Source organism: Anabas testudineus, chromosome 22, assembly GCF_900324465.2.
Source record: "Anabas testudineus chromosome 22, fAnaTes1.2, whole genome shotgun sequence".
Taxonomy (NCBI): domain Eukaryota; kingdom Metazoa; phylum Chordata; class Actinopteri; order Anabantiformes; family Anabantidae; genus Anabas; species Anabas testudineus.
The window spans coordinates 2,150,325-2,172,010 of NC_046630.1; the positions used below are offsets into that span (position 1 = coordinate 2,150,325).

General features: G+C 38.5%; 1 protein-coding gene and 1 long non-coding RNA gene across 3 annotated transcripts in view; both read right to left on the minus strand.

Moving 5' to 3' along the window:
• LOC113148453 overlaps positions 1–17,756 on the minus strand; it is a 30,762-nt gene extending 13,006 nt beyond the window's left edge. The window contains exons 1-3 of the long non-coding RNA XR_003297439.1: positions 17,645–17,756; positions 15,287–15,385; positions 10,160–10,233 (exon numbers count right to left, since the gene is read on the minus strand). This is a non-coding gene — a long non-coding RNA (uncharacterized LOC113148453). The remainder of the gene's footprint in view (positions 1–10,159; positions 10,234–15,286; positions 15,386–17,644) is intronic.
• Positions 17,757–19,345: 1,589 nt separating this feature from the next.
• The window catches only part of LOC113147888 (protein jagged-2-like), a 39,856-nt gene continuing 37,515 nt past the window's right edge, over positions 19,346–21,686 (minus strand). For both annotated transcript variants that reach the window (XM_026339170.1, XM_026339169.1), the window contains one exon: positions 19,346–21,568. In XM_026339170.1, the coding sequence (XP_026194955.1) occupies positions 21,057–21,568 (512 nt within the window). In that variant the 3' untranslated portion in view covers positions 19,346–21,056. The remainder of the gene's footprint in view (positions 21,569–21,686) is intronic.

Consider the following 21,686-nt stretch of genomic DNA (forward strand, 5'->3'; position numbering starts at 1 on the left):
GTTACACTCTAAATCTGCTGAATCAGCTGTCGAGGCTCAATGTTGTAAGAATGCAGGGGGGAATGTAAGTGGAGCTGAAACAGCAGCTCAGAAAGCTCAAGGGTCAAAGTTCAACACATTAAATGACGTAAAAAGGAAAAGACAGATGATGACACTTGATGCTATTGCTCTGTGTCCAGCTGTTATGGCAGTCAGAATCAGGGGAGGTAAGCAGCCATCACGGCTTGTAATGTTTTCACTCCTCACCACATGGATATGGTACCTATTTCCTTTTGACAAGATTCACACATGGAACAAAAAAAGGCAAAGAATCCAAGTCTGTAACAATAAGATCAGAGCAGTCTCTATTGAACAAAGTTCAACCAGTTGACTGCACATGAATATATCCACAACCAAACCCAGGCAAATATCTGAATTCAGTAAATATCAGTGTTGATATTTTAGCTGCTACCACAACAGTTATAAATGTTTTAGAAGTCACAAGGGAGAACTTAGACTGAGCAAAAAAACCCATCTTTATAAGGTCTTAACCAGGGTCTCAGTATGTTTTCATGTTCTGATGCTACATAGAATTTACTTTGTTTACTTTTCCCAAAGATAAAATCATAAAACAACAATAAATCCATAAAAACAGAACATGCTTTTTACAAACAAGTACTGACTGTGTATCCAAGCTAAATTTACTGAAGCTTATTCCTCTGTTGACAAAGCAATTAAAACACATCAATGCAATCCTGTACCCATTTCTTTACTAGCATAAAGACATAATTTACTGTATTTTACCACAAAGACTGTGCTAGTCAATACTGTTTGAGGAACATTTGTTAGACTATTATTTGATCCTTTCAAAAACTTTAACTGCTGTATATACTTAAATAACTTATAACCAGATTTACTTGTTTTTATTAGTTTTCTTTCTTTTATATTTTTGTTTTGTGGTATACTGACTTTTTTTTAAGGTGCTGTTGTCTAGATCCTTTTCTTACGTCCATCCAACCATTATCCTAAACACTATTTCTCTTAGCGGTAGTGGGACTGCTGGTGCCCAGCTGTCACTAAGAGAGAGGGAGAGTAAACTCTGGACAGGTTACCCTATTATCACATGGCATTTTGTTACATAGAGGGTGGAAATTAAAAATGTACTATCATGCAAATAGCTGCACTAGTGGTTTAGTTTGGTAAGTTAATGTCCACAATGTGACAACAGCTACTCAAACTACCAACAAAAGAATCACATAGGCTTTTAAGTACTACAGTCATGAGAGTTCTATTTAATAAAACTAACTACTAACATTTTTCAAGTGTTCAGTCATCTGCAGCTTTGAAGTATCGACTGATGAATTCCTGACAGTGGATCAGGCTTTGAAATAAGAACCTTCATTTTTTCCTGTGAGTGAATCCAGCTTTCTTCTGTTGTGCACGTTTCTCTGGGAGGATGAGCGAAGGACCTGCCAGTGATCATCACTGATACAGCATATGTGTGTGAATCAGAAGCAGGTGTGTGTTAGCCTGGTAAAGAAAAATACTGCAGAGTTCAGCTGTACCTGGAAGGTGACAGTGTGGAAACGTGAGCTGCAGGTGAACAATGTGCTCATATCAGATGGTGTTCAGCAGTTTTCTCAGTTGCCAAGGATCTCAGTGAAACTAGGGTAGGCAGCATTATAAAGGTGCTAATCACCTCGAGTATTGATGACAAACCGTTGGAAAAAGAAATGAAGGCAGCTGTTTACACTGGCCGTGAAACCCAAGCTGGCCCGGCAATGTTGCTTTTGTTTGTCTTTTATTTGGTTAATCATAAAGAGCAGAGAAAGAGCATGCTAAATACCACGTAAGGGGATTATTTAAGGGTCATAGGTGCCTAAATATTTTTTACAACATTGTGAATAATGTATCTGACAACAAAAAAAGGTCTTAATTTGTTCTCAGCTGGTCCTCCTTCTGTTAGGAATAAACCTATTCTATGTCACCTTCACTCTCTTCAATGTTACAATGGATCCATAAAAACGTCTGTGCTATAATAAAGAACAAAAGATTTCAACCATATGGCGAAAGATATTTGGCATAAAAAGTGTAAAATGAAATAAACACATTACTTAATTATTTAGTTTAAATTTTGCAAATCAAAAAAACCTGTGCCGAGATGATATGTTTCTAGTAACCAGGGAGTAAAGTTGTTTTTGTTACAAAAATAAATTGTATTTTGTTTTACTAATTTGACTTTAAGTCAAACCCCATTCAAAATCCCACTGGCTTTGGACAGACGGGTAAAATGTACAATGTACAATATTCGGGGCAAATTTCTCATCTGCATAAATCTATAAGGGAAGGTGAGAAGAGTGTCTATCAACTTTGGACAAACTTGTGCAATGATAACCAGGATATGTGGACTGGGTCCTTCTACCTGTCCTTCCCATGTGTTAGTTTTTTAAGATCCATCTCTTGACACTCTGCTGGACTTGCACAACAAGCATCTGGGACTCTGTCTCTCAGACTTTGGGTGAAAGCAAAGTTGAGGCTTTGAAGCACAGGCCAACACACCAACCTGCCTGCACTGGCCAGGCTGAGGTGCAGGATGAGTGCAGGAGGGTGGGGATCACAGAGGAAGTACAGAAATATGCTCTCATTTGCATAAACTGCTGGGTTTTTTCTCTCTTTTTGCCCATGTCCTGTAAAACAGACCGACTCCTCAGCACTGTGAAAACTGGGATATTCGGGTTGCACATTTTTCTGTGAGGCATGATGATTTATGTCAGATGGATTCATTTATAGTAGGCATTAAAATTCCACAGCAGTTAGAAGATGCATCAGAGTTATTTATGTGTAGAAAAGCCATGAATTGTGTGTAAAAGCGAATATAAACACACAGAAAGCTCGGAATCTGCATGTTTCACCTTCCACGCAGACAAACAGTTTATAAAAAGAGTTTTTTTGATGCTGCATTGTTAGAAAGTTGGTGTTCTGGTATGACAGTACAATAAATATCCATCTCTGCATACAGGGTTTTATTTCTCATTTATATTTTGAGATTTTAGGTGAAGCCTGGATACTAAGTGAATAATAAACCCTATGACAGAACACCAAATATAAAATCATGGATAGTGAACGCATTCGTCAGTTTTAACAAATTCCTAATATTAACCAATACATCGCTATCAACAACCCAGGCTTCTAAGAAGTTTTGTACGAATCAATTACATTAGTAGATTTTGTAAGGAATGTAATTGCAACTGTATTATATTTTCTTTTAACATATGTAAACGGAATCTCACAAATACATTTAACATATCAGTAAATTGATCTGATGTTTTTTTTTTACTAAGATATCAGATCTTGCATCTGATCTTGTATCCAGTCTTTGTGACTACAGTGCTGTGAAATAATTTGATGGTCAAGTTTAGACCCTCAGAGCCCTTATTGAATCTGAGAGAAAGCTCGAGTAATGATTTAAAACAGAACAAACTCAAAACAATCTTGTTGCCTACATCTAACCACAAATTGAATTCTGGTCTGTGGTGTGATGGTCGTACATTTTGTACCCCTGCAATCCAACCAGATCAGTCATTGTCAATTTTAGTTTTAGATTTAAAACATTTGGTTCTGTTGTGTACTTTTATAAACCCCATTTTGCTAATCAATTTTATAATGACAATATATAAATGACAGTAACCCATTGTAATGCATGAGAATTCATTCACACACCTGTTACAGTGTCTGCTAGTTATTGTAGGGGATGGTACTAAGTGACCAGCTATAGCATCTCTGTTCTTTTAGGAAAAGCCAATGCCTCCTTTAACCTACCTGAGCTGAGGGTGCTTCGGTGGTTATTTGTCTGAGCCGATATCTATGATGAGATCTGACCTGGAAACTCAGGGGTGAAGTGGCCCATTAACCTCTGTCTGAATGTCTGAAGGCCTCTTCACAGAAGCCACTTAGCATTGCTGCTGTCGTCTCAGCTCAGCTGCCTCTGAAGAGCGGAGAACTTTTCTTTTCAAGACAAGTCATCCATTCTACCCTTCATCCATCTATCTGTTCATCCATACACAACCAGCAGAGGACAATCGGTGTGTGAAGAGGTGTTAAGTTTAAAGGCTTGTTCTAAGTCTTGAGTTTTCGACCACCTCCCCAGAATCTGCTAAGGTCTTTAGTTTCACTTGCAGGGTGGAAAAACACAGGTCCATTCTTGTTGTCAGACATCAAAGCCGAGGCCCCGAGAGGAGAAGATTTATATTCTGGTCGTGTTCCCCTGTCAGGTTGATCCATGTTTATACATGGCTTTTTCCTCTACTTTGACAGCTGCTGTGGTCAGAGTTATAGATTTTACAATAGTTTGGCAAACCTATCAGAGTGGTGAAGATGCTGTGTTCATGATTCCCTGAGTAAAAAGCAATAAAAAATCGAACCCCACCTTAATGGTAACAATGTCGTGTTGGTACTAAAACTACAATGACTCACTGGTTCTACGCTGATTCAACAAATTTCACACCTCTCTGCAGCCAAAGATTACACAGAGGTAAGGGCAAACTCAACCGCAGTGGTGACGTGTTCACACTAAAGTTGAGAAAATCACTGATGACACCACTTCCATACCTGAATGTCAGTGAATCATCAAAAAGGGTTCACCAAATATTTCATCACTGGTGATGATTTGTAAGAAAGTTTTCACCTATATTGAAGGAAGAGCTCTCTACACAAGGTGAGGGTGTAACAATAATAATTCTCCATTTTTCTTAAAAATCACTGATTTGAAACATATTGAATGTAAAGAATTATAGCTGAAAATGTCTGAAATTATGTACCATTGAGCTGTGGAATAACCATCTTTTACTTTGATTATACATACATACATCAGTGAAAATAAAAAATCCACTGATGGAAACTCTCCTCATTCAATACCTGCAGGTAGACAGGTGGCCTCACTGTTTTGCCAACTGAAACACATTCATCACTGCAGTGATGATCCACTGGAAGGCTCTTACCTATTTTCTTAGTGACATCCAGGTGGTTACTTTTTCTTTGGCCAGGAAGTGTATGCTCATGATTAGTCATAAGTCAGAAAGGAGCTGACACTGCACCAGAGCAATTAAGCAATAAATAATTTAATTATTTTGATAATTTATCAAAAGTGTTTCTGTGACGTATTGTATTTAAAAACTGTCGTTTTCTGAGAAATGTTTAAAAACTATGATGGTCTAGGTCACTAAAGACAAAAAACAAACTTTATATAGGGCAGAATTAAATGGGCTCAACTTTGGGTATTTAAATCTCATCACTTTTATTTATAGTACATTTTGATTACTTCCTTTTCTTGAGTACATCCTGGCCCTGAGCTGAGTTCTGCATTTTGTAGTACTGCCTGAACTTTGGTAGTACAATTGGTGCCTGAGCCTCAGCACATGCTGTCTGTTTGTGGTGTGTCACAGATGGACGCCGTAGGGGTATCGTCCAGGCCTCACATGTTAATCATCAGAAACCTCATGTTTATCATAACCCTCCCTGAGTGTTTGTGCATGTGTTGTATGTGTGTAAAACACTCACATTATGCATAAATATGGATTCGGCTCTCACAACAACACTCCAAGGCTAGATTCAAGGATCAGGGGAACAAACCTAAATAAATATAAACATGTGCTGCTGATCACACAAGGCCTCTTACAGCAAAATCATACTTTATGTGTAAATTTGTCCTTAATTGGATGATTATACAATATTTGCACTATATTTGCATTTTAACGTCATGCAGTTTTAATCAGGAACAAGTGATGCCATGCTTTTGGGTGAAAACCCTCTCTATAGCAGAAGCACAGCTTTGAAAAATGTGCAGTAGTTTTGGTCTGATTGCTGTAAATTTGAGAAATTTAGGAAAAGGCATTCAAAGGACTTCATAAGCCCAGGGGTTGTAATACTTTCTCAACCTAATGAGGAACGATTAAACCTTCAATTCAAACAGAAGCCTGCTAAAAATAAGTAAAAATGCAGTTCTAGTGTTATCATCTGCCTGCAACTATAAGGTAAGTTTGAGCAAAGTCTTTTTCATTTTTATCTGCCTGCTGAAACAGGCAGATCTCAACATGTTTGATTTAAAATGCCAATTCTGCTTTTCCAAAATCCTGAGGGTAGCGTAGGAGGTTTCTAATGATTAGCTGGGGCTTTTCAAAAAAAAAGAAAAAGAAAAAGAAAAAGCATGAATTATCATTCCATCAGCCTATCATCGTATCATACTATGGCAATGTAACTAGTGCCTGTGGTGTAGCCTTGACGGACAGGTAGCATGAAGTGGAATGACTAAAATGTACCAAGGTAGGTAAGGGCAGAGATATATAGTGCAAGACAATGCCTTCCTTCACTGAGGTAAAGGAGGAGGCTCATTTAATATTGCAGAGGTGTTGGCTGGTGCAAAATAAATCTGGCAGCTTTTGTGAAGGGAGATGGAAGTTTGGAGTCTGATGAAAGACAGAGCATTGAGAGGAGGGAGTGAGGGTGTTAGACACACAGAAAACTAGTACTGTGAGTGAAAGGTGCCCAAAGAGGCAAATGCAGTATTTAAAATGATGACAGTTACTATATATGAATGGTACAACTGTAATCCTGTTCATTTACAACAATACAAATAAAAATTTTAACAAAAAAAAAAAATCTATATATATTTAGCTTCTTTTAAAAGTCACAGAATGTGCATGTACTTGGACCATTCGGATGCTCCACTTGTAAACTACAACTTTGTCTTTTACAGATTGTGGATACACCAATGCTATCAGGAAATGCTTTTTGTGATCGTGGTGATGTTTAAGTCATGTGACCATTGTGTAGTTCATTTCTATCCTAACAATAAGCTTTTACTTCATCTTTAACTTTGTGTTTATAATCACATTAAAATATTATTTAGATATAGTGAACCCATTCTGTGAACCTCTCACCCCTATACATTTTTTAGTTTTAGGTTACTTTGTCATTGGGGCATGTCCCAGAGCTTATTTTGTGCAATCTGCAGAATCCAAAAGTAAATGGATTAAACACTTTGAGGAGCCAGGATGATGCTCGCTCCCGGGTCAGCCTACAAAAATATGTCATCCTTACAGCACTCCATAGTGTATTATATGACTGAGACTGAATTTCTGTCAACAATTATCTCTACATAAACCAAAAATGACACATTCCAAATAACACTTTTTGCAGCAATGTCATCAAGATGAATGGTTGTACATTTAGCCTTTGGGAACTGAGTGATTCTGATGAGAGAAAAGAGGAGACTGAGAGCAGAGGGAGGAGCACACAGGTAGCAAAAGTCCAAAACGGGAACAAAATTTGCCTGCAGACTTTCAGGTGGATGTAGATGCTGTCACCTAAACATGTAAAGCTGCGGTTAATGAGATTATTTTTTAATTCTAAAGATGGCACAGCATCAAGAGAATACATTACCTTCTCTCATAGCATGTTAAACCACAAAACTACAACTGCAGTGTTGTGTGGATGAGGTAGCATAGCTGAATAGGTAGGACAATTTACAGAAATTAAATGTTGTTAACTGTTTCTATAGACAAAATAGCCTCATTGACCTTGGCCATCAAAATCTAATCAGTTCATTCTCATGTTTAAATAGGCATTTGTGTCAAATCTGAAGACATTCCCTTTAAGGCATCCTTGTAGTAGTAGAAGTATCATGTTCACAAGAATAGGATGTACAGATGGATGAACTCAAATGCCTCTGGTCACATCCCCATGGAGACATAAAAACATAACCACAAGACCGTCAGTCAGGACGTTTTCCCACAGACTAACCCCAACTTCCAGAACCAGATATCCCTAAGACCCATGTCATAACTTTCTGTGAAGGATTTTGGGATTGCAGCTGCTTCAGCCTCAGACTACATATATCTGAGTTCATCAAGTTGAATGACAAGTGCTTAAAGGCAGCTCCACCAAATGTGCTGATTAAACTTCAAAGGTTGTGTGTTATAGCTTTAAATAAAGGCATCACAAGACAGAAGCTAGCTAATGGCGACAAAGTCAAAGATGCAAAGACAAGAACAGAAACTCGTGGAGCCACAGCATGCCTTTGTGGGAAGCGTGTGCAGAGCAGATTACAGATACAGGACTGCACTCACAGTTGACATGCTCACCCATAATGAGAGCTGATTGGAGACTTAATCACGCATTAAGCCTTATTGTTGCACCTCCGGCCAACTGATGACACAGTGATCCGTCCATCGTGCTGTTTCAACCCAAATGCCCTGGGGCTCGACCACACAGCGTGCAAATAGCATGATGTAAGGTCCGGCTGGTGTCATGTCTTTGTGACTTTTGAGTGTGTATTACAGAAAGTATGTGAGAGTTGTATTGGTTAAAAGAGGGTAATAAAATGTCAGAAGGTCAGTTTGTCGGTTTATCTAGTACTATATTTAGAAAGTTGCCTAACATACCTAGTAACATGTAATGAATGATAATTAAAATTTTATGTATATGACCTATTTATTTTAAATAATACAATTATTTATGTTTTTTTTTATTTATTAATATCTTTTTGTGCAATTTGTATACACTCAAGTATATAAATATACTTGAACATACACACGTAGTACAAAATAATACTTGAACTGCTTCCGTTTTATCAGAAGGGAGTTATCTTTTCAAGCGGATCTGTTGTATGTACATGCAATGATTTTTTCACATCTTTCATAATGCATCACAACATGGTCTCAAGTCTCTCTTTCTAATCTAAAGACAGTTATCTCACTGTACAATCAATCCATCAAAGTATTAGATAAGAAACCTATGAGGTGGCATCATTGTGAAACAATAAAGAAGCACAAGCTTTCTACCTTTGAAAACTTTGTTAATTTTAGTATTTTGAAACTGTTTTTTAAATGTGTGAACAATCATGTGTCACCACTGTCCTCAGCTCTTATTGTCAGGCGTCAGAGCTCATTTAGACCATCCACTCGAGCTTCAGTCAGTGGGGTAGGTATAGTCCCTAAGTTCAGAACGTCTTTTAGACAATCCAGTTTCTCCTATACAGGACCCTCAACTGTGGAACTCTCTTCCCACTAACCTTAAATCACAGACCGATATTAACATCTTATTAACATCTTAATCCATGATAGAGAAGTAAAACAGTGGTTGAAGTCGGGACAACTTGTTCACACAGCCGTCTTAATACATAAAAAAGGTTTTAGTTTGCATTGTGTTTAATGTACTGTTAATTAATTAATTATTTGTATTTGTATTTGTAGTATTTGTCTTACATTTTAAAATGGTATTTTGTATTGTGTAATCTATCCTTTCTAAAAGCCCCCTATGGACTGGTTTTGAAAGTTAGCACATGTGCTAAAACACCTAAGCAATACATCTGGTTGTCCAATGTATGTGTGATGTCCATATTAAATAAAAAGATGAACTGAACTGAACTTTTTTTTAGTTCTATTTTAAAAATATTAATTTGAAAGATAATACTTATAAAATGGTTTAATTGTTGACATCTGTACCATTGCAGAAACCACATTTAGTTTTATGATCAAACACAGCTGAACTTTTCCTTTCACCTTCAGGCTGTTTTTGTTGCATTATGAACCTTACCGACCCACGTCATTTGACAAATTAACACTGTGCGGCACGCACATCTATGTAAGCATGTCAACATAAAACACTTTACAGAAACACAAAAACATCCCCTTCCTGCAAGAGTTTCTGTTCAATTGTCATTGTGAGCAGTAAAATTCCGATAGATCCAGCCCATTTGTTGTGATGAATAGGTGGAGGATATTGGGAGTTATGGCATTCCTCTCTGAGTTGAGGCTTGTCTATAAAATGTGTAGCCTTGGGTGGTGTGCATGTAAGCCAGGCGTGCCACTTCGAACTCCTCAGATTTCAAAAGGGAAAGAATTGGCTGAAACCATTTCACTGTATCGTGACTGTACTCCTTGACTGCTTCCTTGGACAAATGTTTGGAGTCCACAGTTTTAGTGTCTTGATAAAATATAATAGATGGTTATTGGGGTAAATCCTACTTGTTTAGAATTGATTCCTGTTGGAACATTTTATTACTAGTTTAATCAGAGTAATATTGTATGTTGTTAGACAGATTAAACTGTCCAATCAGTATAAATGATGCTAAGCATAAAGGTTATTTGAAAACGACTACAAGCCAAAGTGAGGGTACACTTACTAGCTTTCTCCAGAGCATTAAGCTGTATCCATGTTTCAGTGGATGGAGCCTCGTCAGCTGTTGTGGACATGGACCTGTTGACATACAGTGTAAGTTTAGTAGCTGCTCTGAATTAAACTTAAAACTCTGTGTTGTCCCTAAAGCTTAAAGACTTGAAAATCTAGGTGGAGCCAAGAATGCTTTATGCCACCATCTTTTTCTACAATAGGCAAGTTTCCTGTTTCCAAACAATGAAGGATTTAAGGACACCTTTAACACACAGAGCTGTTTTCCCTTAAATCTGGAGTTTACATCTTACTGATGTCACTGTGAAACTTATCTTGTATATGCTCAATATTATCAAACACAATGGATTTAATTTAAAAACCTTAAAATCCTTCTGTGACTTGATTTATCTGACAGAAGTACAAAGAAAACATTTTCGGTGTTTCCAATGACCAACTTGGGTCTGTTAAATAAATAAATACATTTAAACTCTGATGCTGCAACACACACACACACACACACACACACACACACACACACACACACACACCAAATAAACTGGAACAGAGGCAAATTCAGACTGCTCTAGAAGATTACAAAATAAAAATAAAAAAACATGTTCATGGTTCACCACTGTGTCCCTGTGTGTTTTGCAAAATAACTGTTGATGAGTTCCAAAAGAATATTCCTTAGTCAGGAAAAAAAAGAAGCCATACATCAGTTCTAGGTCCAAAATACAGTGGAAACATGTTCTGTGGTCTGAGCCTATCCAGATGTTTATCACTTGTAAGTGCCAAAGGACTAAATGTAAATGTAACCTGCATGAAGGTATTATCTATGTATATATTGGCATAAATAATAATACTAATGGCATACTTTAATGGCAACATATTTTCCCATAAAGTCCAGAGATGTTTCAGCAGGACAAATCCAGGACGCATTATGCACCTGCTAAAACAACAAAGCTGCATATATGATAAAGTTGCTTGATGGTCCTGCCTGCTGAGGTCTTGCATCCAGCAAGAATGGACAACTATAATTAAAGAATACTTGGATCCTCTGTTCCCAGATCAAAAATGTCATTATTTGATAAAGGGATGGAACATGCCTCAATCCCCACTATTAGTAGGTGTAATTTTCTTATATTTACAACTTTATAATGAATAATAAATACCAAAGTTACTTTCTTTCATTTTATAGCATGTTTGAAAAAGTCCCAACTTGCCTGGAACTGGGGTTTGTAAATCCGTCTTTCAGCTAAGCACTACCCACGCATGTGGTCTGAAACATTACCGAAGCTGCAGAAACTCTGTTCTATGTTCTTTAACTGTGACTTTAAGCACGCCCAGATGAGGTGTCCATGAGCAAAATTCATGAATTTCAACCCAGCTGCAAAATAAGTGCACTTCTTAAGGACTTTCAGGTGTGTTTTTGAATCAATACTGGTACATTTACTTAAAGATATAAAAAGTCATTACTGTAAAGCAGATGTTACCATGTGCATACCTACATCAAAAGCTATGCACGTTAGAGTATGGATGAGATTATTAGCAAAAGGATGCAGGCGTGGGCTCAAAGTATGCGTTGGCCTATTCGCTGCTCTGTGAATACATACCCTCAGGACATAGGCATTAATGTCAGCTACTCTGACGAGGGGCCCAACCCACTTCTTGCCCTCCTAAATCATTGATTCCCTCTCGCTGCACACTCACACACATATATACAAAACTTTCACTCTTTCTGTCTTCCAGAGCTTATTGTTTTGAGTCCTCCTCCACACTTTGATGTGAAGGGGTCAAGCGGAGGCTCCCTCCTCGTCTCCGGGGAGAGGTGAAAAGCAGAATATTCAGTGTTGGGAACATCTGGGAGAGCGCGCTAAGCAGGGCTTACTTGGCAGGCGGTTGGTATTGGCACTGACAACCTTCCTACCGGGGGCCTTTCATCTCCGTTTGAATATGTGGACTCGGCCCTAACCCTGGGAGGAGTCGGAGGGCTCACCGCCAGCAGAGAAGCTGAGGCGTGGTTGCTCCAAGGAGGAATCCAGCTCTCCTGCTGTCCTCAGGAGAGGAAAAGCATTCCTGCTTCCCTCCCTATCTTCTTATATATGTACAAGCTTCCCTTACCTCCTCACATGCTATCAAACCCTGAGCATCTATCTGATTCAAACACGTCCAGTAGTACATCAGGGTTTAACTGATATGGGATTTTAAAGATTGAAGACAGACACTGATGTTTAATAATATGCCCAGAAGCTAATGTTTATCCCATTTTTTTCTTTTAGGGTTGCAATTCATCTTTGCTGAAACCTAAACACATTAAATTCTTTCAGGGTTAGCAGCCCCTCAAGGCGGCATGAATCATTACCCTGCCAGTGAATGTGGAAATAATAAATGACTTGTATGGAGCCCAGCAGGTATCAGGTGTAAAATGATCATTTGTGTGAAAAAAGTAATAATTTGTGCTGTTTAAAACCTGAGTGTAAAGTTTAACATAACACAAACAAGTTTCCATTCTATCCAAACAAAATCAAACCTGTACTAATGTAAGCAGATAATTTGGATGGTGCACTGTTTATTTTGCACGGCAGGACCCATGAGGATGTAAAGTAGCTGGCAGCCAAAACCAGAACTTGGTAAACAAGAAATTGTGGAAACATTTGGTGCTGGAAGTGTCTGAACACAATAGTAATTTGAGTGAATCAATTAAGCTGCTAACTAACAACCAACGGCTAACGGCTCAGACAAGTCAGAACAACTTCAGCTCCTTGAAGTATTGTGCAACTAATGCAAGCTATCAAATAATCTAATTTGTTATCACAAATTATTGAATTCAAGGTTCAGAATTACTACTGCAGGTTATACACAGAAAAAGATGTCTCCAAAACGTTTTTGCAGACGATACACATAGTAACCCATTGTAACTTTTACTACTTGTACAAAGGCTACCAGTACTGCAAATAGTTAAACAGTCACATATGATAGAAAATAATAATAATTAAAATTCAAGCTTTAATTCAGCTGATTTCAAGAGACATTTTTATTTGTGCACAATAATCCAAACAAATTTGATGAATAAGGCAAAATTCCAAAAAAGACAAATTGATTTTTTGAATGCACTTTAGTTTTGTGGTACCTGCTTCTGTTTTATCCACTGTTGATCCATTTTTCATGCCACACTGCTCTCAGCTTTAAAGTGTCATATCAGTATAATTAAATTAAATGAAGAATAAAAACAACTGAGTTCCTCACTTGTTTTCTATCATACAGTACATGGGTGTATATGTAACATGTACAGTGATCTCAACATCTGCTGGATGCTGCTGCTGCTGCTGTTGTTGATGATGATGATGACATATTTTATTTATCCCCTTGGGGAAATTGTTATTTGGACAGCTGCAGTAGATGACTGCGCTACTGTGGGGTGTCGGTGTCTTGCCCAAGGACACCTCGACAAGTAGCTAGAAGGAACCAGGAATAGTTACCAGAACTACCAAGCCCCTCTCCTGTGGAACCAGCTCCCAGTTCAGGTTCTGGAGGCAGACACCCTCTCTACATTTAAGACTAGACTTAAAACTTTCCTTTTTTATAAAGCTTATAGTTAGAGATGGATCAGGTGACTCTGAACCATCTCTTAGTTATGCTGATATAGCTTAGTCTGCTGGGGGAACTCTACTGATAAACTGAGCTCCTCTCCTCTCTCCTTTCTCCTGTAGCAATGCAAATGCCACCATTTCATGTCATTAACTTTGTGTCTTCTCTCTCCTGTAGTTGTGTTTCCTCCTCTCTGTACCTTTCTGCAGGTATCCTCGGCCTGGAGCTGTACATCTCCAGAATCCAGTTCATCTGCCCAATGTTCTTGCTGCTTGTTGTTGCCTTTATTGCCTGCTGTTCTTCTCTTTCCACTCACCCCAACCGGTCCCACTATGAGCCTGGTTCTGCTGGAGGTTTCTTCCTCTAAAGGGAGTTTTTCCTCTCCACTGTTGCCTAAAGCTTGCTCAAATGGGATTGTTGGGTTTTCTCTATAATTTTTTGTAAAAATATTTTCTGTAAGGTCTTAAACCTTAAACACTGTAAAGTGCCTTGAGATAACTTCTGTTGTAAATTGGCGCTATACAAATAAAATTGAATTGAATTGAATTGAACTATTAGAACCAGTTACCCTGGGGTTTAAAGACGACTGCTCAACCAACCATATGATTCCCTTTTTACCACTAAAGCCAAAGATTTAAAACTCCATAAGCTTCACTTGTGCTCTACGTCTGTAACCATGCCTAACAGCACTGGCCTCTGTGCCTGAACACTGTGTAGTGTGTGAAGTGAAAACAATGATGTATCATAGTTATTAGCATGTAATCAATTATATACATATACAGTACAAATTCATGTTCATGGTTAATGGTGAATAGAAAGTGCTTTTCTGACATGCAACCATAGTCACCCTGCAGCACCACAGGCCTGTGTGTTTATTATTAGGTGATGTGGTTTGAGCAGCTATTGGACCTGAGCTAAATGCTGACACACAGACTTACAGGGACCAGATCCAACAGCAGTGGTTGTGGCAATATTTCATCATCACTCGAGTGTGCAAGACTAAAGCATGCTGCTGGTGAGCCGGTGAAAACAGGTGTGTGTGTGTTTGTGACCAGAAGTCCGAGTGTGTGTGGAGACAGGGTGTGTGTGAGAAGCAGGAGGCGGCTGGGGAGTCATTGAGCCTCCAGGCTTCATTATATCTGGGTCATTGTGTTTAAAAGCTGAGCGGCGCCAGACCAGCAGGTCAGGGAATACCTCAGATTTTACTGTGATAGCCGAGCCAGGCTCTGATACCCACAAAAGAGTTACTTATCCCCACCCAGAATTCATATTATAATCATATACTGTGTGTAAACAGTAAAAACAGTAGAAATGTAGACATTCTCTGGACTCACTCACTCCATCTATTTACATGCAATGAAACATCTTAAATGAATAATACATTAATTCAGTTAAATAGATTTAATTATCTGGGGTTATTATTTCCTCTGGTTCTACATGCAGCCACAACAATGCTGACCTTAAATCACATGTTTGTCACTTGGAGTGGAACTGATATGTTTAGATGTGTCCAACCATCCATCTTTAAGCTCCAGTGAACTACTCTACTCACCTGAAATGAGGAGGCTCCACTGTTGCTGCGTCCCTGGTGATTGTCTTATTGCAGCCATCAGTCTTCTGAGGTGATTATCTGCCACAGTGAGTTGACGGTCTGGATGCAGAAGATGTAAGATTTTAGGTTAAACATCAAGCGAAGCCTTAATTGTATCACTGTGGAGACAGCTTTGTGCTGTTTAAATGATTCAAGTGGACAAGCATCAAATGGACCGTGAAACCACCACATTCTCTCCTTGGCCATTTTACATCAGTTAGTGTTGTCCAAGCATGGACTGGTTGCTAAACATTTGCTTCTCTTGCTAGCCTAGCTTGTAAACTGGTTTATTCAGGAATGTGTTGCTGTTACAGCAACTGAAGACTTAAACTTAACATCCAACAATCATGAAAAAGTCATTAAATATGAACACCCAGTGATATATTTTAGTCCAACAGAATGATTTCAACAAAACAGTACTGAGTTGATGTGTGCTTTAAAGGTATGTTGCAATGCTGTACATGAGCAGTTAAGGATGGTGTTTTGTGAATGAATACAAAAATAATAAATGAAATAAAATAAATAAATAAATACCAACATTCAGTTGAATTTATTGACATTAAGCTAAAATATTTTGGAAAACTATGACTAAGTGGCAATATTGGAACCAAACCTCATAACCACATGACTTATTTTAAACAATTTCCCTCTGGGATCAATAAAGTTTTTTGAATATTGAATCTTGAATCTTGTTGGTTGTCCTAAAGCTAAGTGGCCCAATGAGCTAAATACTTGCGTTTACAAGTATCAGTGATGTTGTCTTATCAGCATGGGTTGAGTAAAATGTCTGCTGTTAAGCACGAATTAAGTGGTTTTGGCCATGAGAACTGTGTGAACTAGGAGGTGACGGACAATAAAGTCAGATGTTTTTCAAGGATGGTGAATTATTTAATGCAAATGAAGTAGCTGGTGACAAATGTAATAGAAGTAGGAAAACGTGGTGTAAGAATATAAAGGACGTTTTTTTTTGCTCAAATTGGTGCTCCTTTACAGTCCTTTACAGTGACAATGGATGCAAACCTCCACAACATCTTTTCACACTGACAATATTATGCACAACACGCAACATGGAAAAACCTGTGTTGACCAGTAGCCTTCACTACAGCCTGCTCCCTGTAGGAATCTGGTGTCAGTTTACATGCTACATTATGGGACAACATGTAAGTCTCATGCCACCAACAGGTTATTCTCCTTCATTGTGCTTCTCTCAAAGTAGGTCAGCAAGTGTGCTATGTGCATGTATGTGACCCGAGTGCCACGCCATCCAGGATTCCAGACACGTTTCCCATTCTTCCCAAAACAACTGCCAGGTTAATGAACACACAGCACAGCACATAATGTCCCATCAAGCATTATGGATATCCAACTCAGCTGCTAGAAGGCTTTCATGCAAGTTGGGCTAATGTTAATCACTTCCCCCAGTGTCATTAAAGGTGCAGCTGGAGGTGTATGGAGGTCTTACCTCACTGGTCTGGCGCTAAATGAGGCGGGAGGCAGACAGACAGCCAACTGGCTATATGTACAATATACAATTTACAGTTTCAGAAATCAAGGGAAATGTAAAACTCTCCCATCATACTCTCTTCTGATTGGCCAGTTTGTGTAAGTCTTCCTGTGGACCGAGTTATGCCCAGTTGGAACAGCACCGTCCTTCAACAACAACAACCTAGCTGAAAACCTGGGTGGCAGATGGCAAGTTATTACCATTCTCAGTTTAGCATACCGATTTAATTTTAGTTTTGATTTTAACGAAGCATTTAACCACTCACTAAACCTCTTCATATCAGGTATTTCAATCATCTTAAATGATTCATCAATCATAGTTTGGGCTCTATCAAGCTTTTAGAGTGGTCAGTGTGTATCGAGGTATTTAGCACTAATTGTCCTGAATTTAGTTTGGGGGTTTTCATGTCACTTTTTAAAAATATTAAATTCAATAGCAAACCTGTAAGAACTAAATGGTGTTTGACTACTATATGGTACACCAGCTAACATGTGCAGCTCACTAGCCTACCCCCTACAGTACTAACCTATTGTTTATTGTTAGCAATACTGCTAATTCCCCTACAACTAGCATATTCTCTTATTTAGCTACATAATTATGTGGGATCACCTTATGTTTATAAAATTAAAGACTGACTGAGAGGCTGAATCACACCAGCCTGTGATGCTACTAGCTAGCTTAAATAGCTGGTCAGGCTAATGTTAGCCACTGTGTGCTGAGTGGATCTGGGGTCGTTTCCTTGAGAAGCACAAACTTGGTCTTGGTCTTCCTTATTAAATTAAATTTCACTGAAACAATGTTTGAAAAATACCCACCTCTGTCTTCGAAGGCGCCACTGTTTAAAAATTATCACATGATGAACTTGAAGAGACAAAAGTTCTGGACGCGGCTCAGCACTGATTTATATACTGACACGTGACGCAGTTCTGACATGCGTAGAAAGGAGGGAGGCGGGGCCTAATTATGCATATTAATGAGAGCAGAGATACATAATAATAATAATAATAATAATAATAATAATAATAATAATAATAATAATAATAATAACAGATAGAATTTAAATAATCTGCAGAAAATACTTTTGAGAGCTTGAACGAACACTTAAAAAATGATAAGTGTTGTAAATCAATAATTAATTGTATAAAATTAATATTAATATGTGCAATGCCTTAATGCAGCAAACAACCATTTTACAACAGAACCTGATGTGTAACAGTATAAAAAAAAAATTATTCTTCAGGCAAGATATCTACAAAAATATTCTGGCTGGTTTCATAAATGTTAGCTAGTTTACTACTTTAATGTCATGTTAGTCGCTGGATAGTAACAAGCTCAAATGTTGTAAAATATGATGTTAATATTTTGCAATAGTTGTTGCTGAGTCAAGAATGTAGCAGATGTCATAATCCTGTTTTCCATCTTATAATCAGTGGATCTATTCTGCAACTGGTAAAAAAAAAACCTTCTTATTGAGTTGATGTCTCTCCCTTTATAAATCCACTGTGGTAACAAATAACTTAGTTTTAAATAATAAGACCAAGCAAACATATCTTTGGTATAAAATACTTTAATAAATAATAGAATTGTTCTAAGAACAAACAAAACAAAAAAATCCACTAACAAACCAAGACTTTTACCAAATTTTGTACAAAATAATTACAAAGTTCTGCACATTCAGCCCCTTCTCTGTGACTGACACAATGTAAATGTACTGACAGAATGTGAATCTGGGTCATTCCATGATTTTCATCAGCATTATTAATAAAAACATAAAATATTGAAAACATAATGTTTATCCACAAATAGTGACAATATTTGACTTTTTTCCTCACTACCATTGTAGAGGCTTTGTCAATGTTTCCCTCTTCCTGTGTGATCTTAGTGCAGAAACAGACTCTTTACAAACACTGGATAACAAGCACAACAGTCAACAACATCAACAACAATACAACTTGTTCCCTTCATTAGACCAGGATAGATACACGAGGAGAGGCAGCGCTACGACAACAGGGACGCGGGGATTACGCTACAAACTCAGCCACAGCAAGTAGATTCCCATTCATGCTACACACTGTTTGATTTGTCTATAATGGTGATTCAGCGTCTTGATAAAGGGCACTTGAGCTGGCTGGATGACTGCTGTCATAAAAGCGGATCCCGCAGTAGAAAAAGAGTTTTCATAGTCACTAAACACCCTGCTGCCCTGCGCGGCATCTCCGCTGTCAACACATTTTAAAAGGATGAATTTATATCTGTAGTATGTAGTACGAGGAGGCTAAAGAGAGACTGGCAGCAGTGTTTTTAACTTGCTTGGTCCCTGTGACCCCGAAGTTTGTGTTGAGAATCGCAGTCAGATGTATCAGTGCTGGTTCAAGACCTGTGCCATTAGGAGTCCCTAATCAAAAGCTAATAATGGAATCGACAGTGTGCAGCAGAGCTCATCAGAAATGGAAAAAGGATGTTAAAAAACTCAAAAACTGTAGTGCCCCATATCTGCACTGCGCCTGTCTGACGTGTTTTTTTTTTAGTTTTTTTTTGAGTTATGCTCAGGGATGCATAACAAATTCTGAAATGAAAGAAATGTAGTGACCAAAGCATAATTAGCAGGACCCAGTGCTATTATTTAAAAATGTAGTGTAGAGTGATGAGGAGAGAGTGGCTCACTTCTGGGATAAAAACTTACAATTATCTTGCACAATAGCAAACCAATGTTCTGCACGACGACCGGCTGCCAGATCACGTCGTGATACTAGCCTGTGTTCTTTTGAAAAGGATGCTAACATGGAGCTAATGTTTAAATACAGCCTGTGGCATGTGTAAGAAGATAATTAGAAACTCTGGAGCTAAAACAAGCACTGAAATCAATGATATGTAGATTGCATTTGGAGAGTTGGCCTGTGTTTGTGGGTGTAGAAGGGCTCTTAAACTTATTTTGCACACTGAAACTCTGAACTGAAATGGATGCAGAAGGGCTTTTTCAGAATCTTTCTAAAAAATGTAACATTTAAATGGCTGTTATAGAAATCTAAATCTGTTTAGAGGCCCCCCTGAGATGAATTAAATATCACTCAGGACCACTAGAAAGGAGGTTCCAGCAGTCCTCCTAAGCAGTCAGACCCAAACAGCCTGTCATAAAAACAGACAGCCCGATGAACAGCTCTACAAACTCTGTATTTACCTTCCTATCAGCTGTAACAAATCATAACACATGAAGACAAACTATCTTTCTGTCTTCCTTTGAAACCAATACTCATAATTCAGTGGGACCCAGGACACAGTCCGAAAATCTGTATAAAACCTGTTAGTGTCAACTAATAAACGGAATGACATCATTAAAAAACATCCACAAAAATCCGATTCTTTAGAATAACTATGATACAAAGCATCACTTAAGTTACTAAATTCAAATATACACAGTCATTTGTTCATATTTACATATGTACATCACAAAGAAAATTTACTGAGTTGTTACTCTACATCTTTCCCTTTATATGTTTTTAAATTCTGCATAAAGTCTATATAAGGAGAGAAAAGGAGAAAACACGAGGGCTGAAGGCACTTTTCTATCAGAGCAAATACTGAAATATTATCATATGTAGACTTGCAGGAAGCAGTGAAAATTATTTGAAAAGGTATCGATGAATGCTTGAAGCCTTAACACAACATGGAGAAGACTTCGGTGAATGTAAACAAAACAATTGCCAGGTATCATGCAGTGGGTTCTCTGTGTCAGCTCCAATCAACTTAAACATCTATAAAAGATTTTTTGTTTTTATAAAAAAAGACATCAAGCGTAGAAAAGGCCCACAGGTTTGGGCTAAGGCAGACAGGAGCCGCATGCACCACACAGTAGACACAATGTTAACAGCTGCCAGCCTGTGGTGTTTAGTGAAATCTTCAGAAAAGAAAAGGGAGCGTTAGTTCTGATGAGCCTGTAAACAGATAAATAACAAATCAGGATCCAACAGTGTGACGATTCAACTGAAAACCAGAAATCCAGAAATCCAGAAGCTTTGATATTTTATGTCTTTTTGTTGGTTTTGTGTTTTTTTTTTGTTGTTATTTTTAATAAAATACGACTGTAAGTTAAATAAGATGTGACAAACAAAAATAGAAAATTAAAGCATCTGTACTCTTCACGTTTGGTGCTTTTAAGAAAAAAGTCAGTGACACCGAAGACATTGCAGTTTTCTTTGATTCTGGGAGGTCCCTTCTCCTCCCACGTGTTCATACATAATGGTCTTTAATGTCCTCGCTGAGCTTGGCGGCGTTCAGGTTTTTACACCGGTTGTCTTTGGGGCTGTACGCTGTCCGATGCGGCGCCTTCACCGGACCGCTGCGTGTCGTGCAGACGACCCCTCTCTTGCCCATCATCCTCCTGTCCTGCATCCCAGCTATGGAGCACTTCTGGGGTGGACACTTGTCCACCATGCCCAGCACTCGCTCCTCGTCCTGCTCCTGCTCCCCCTCTTGTTCCCCTTCCTCCTCGCCCTCGGCCCCGTCGCACGTCCTGTCCGAGGGGCCCATAAGTTTCTTGCATTCATAATGAATGTCTTTGTCGCGGTTGTCCTTGGGGGCGTTGCTCCGCAGCGGTTCCAGCTGGTTGTTGACCGTCGTGTCCTCAGATCGAGCCATTCTTTCCCGCTCTTTCTTCCTCTTGCGGGTCCACCAAACACAAACAACGATGCAGAAGATCCAGAGAACACTGAAGACAACACACAGCACCGGGACCAGATAACCTGAAGGAGCAAGTGGAAGATGATAACGTCTCATTAATATGTTCTAAACCTCTGAGCCATAAGTTCCTGATTCTCTAGAATTCCGAGTTGCTCGTTGTTCTAGAGGATAAATAAAAAA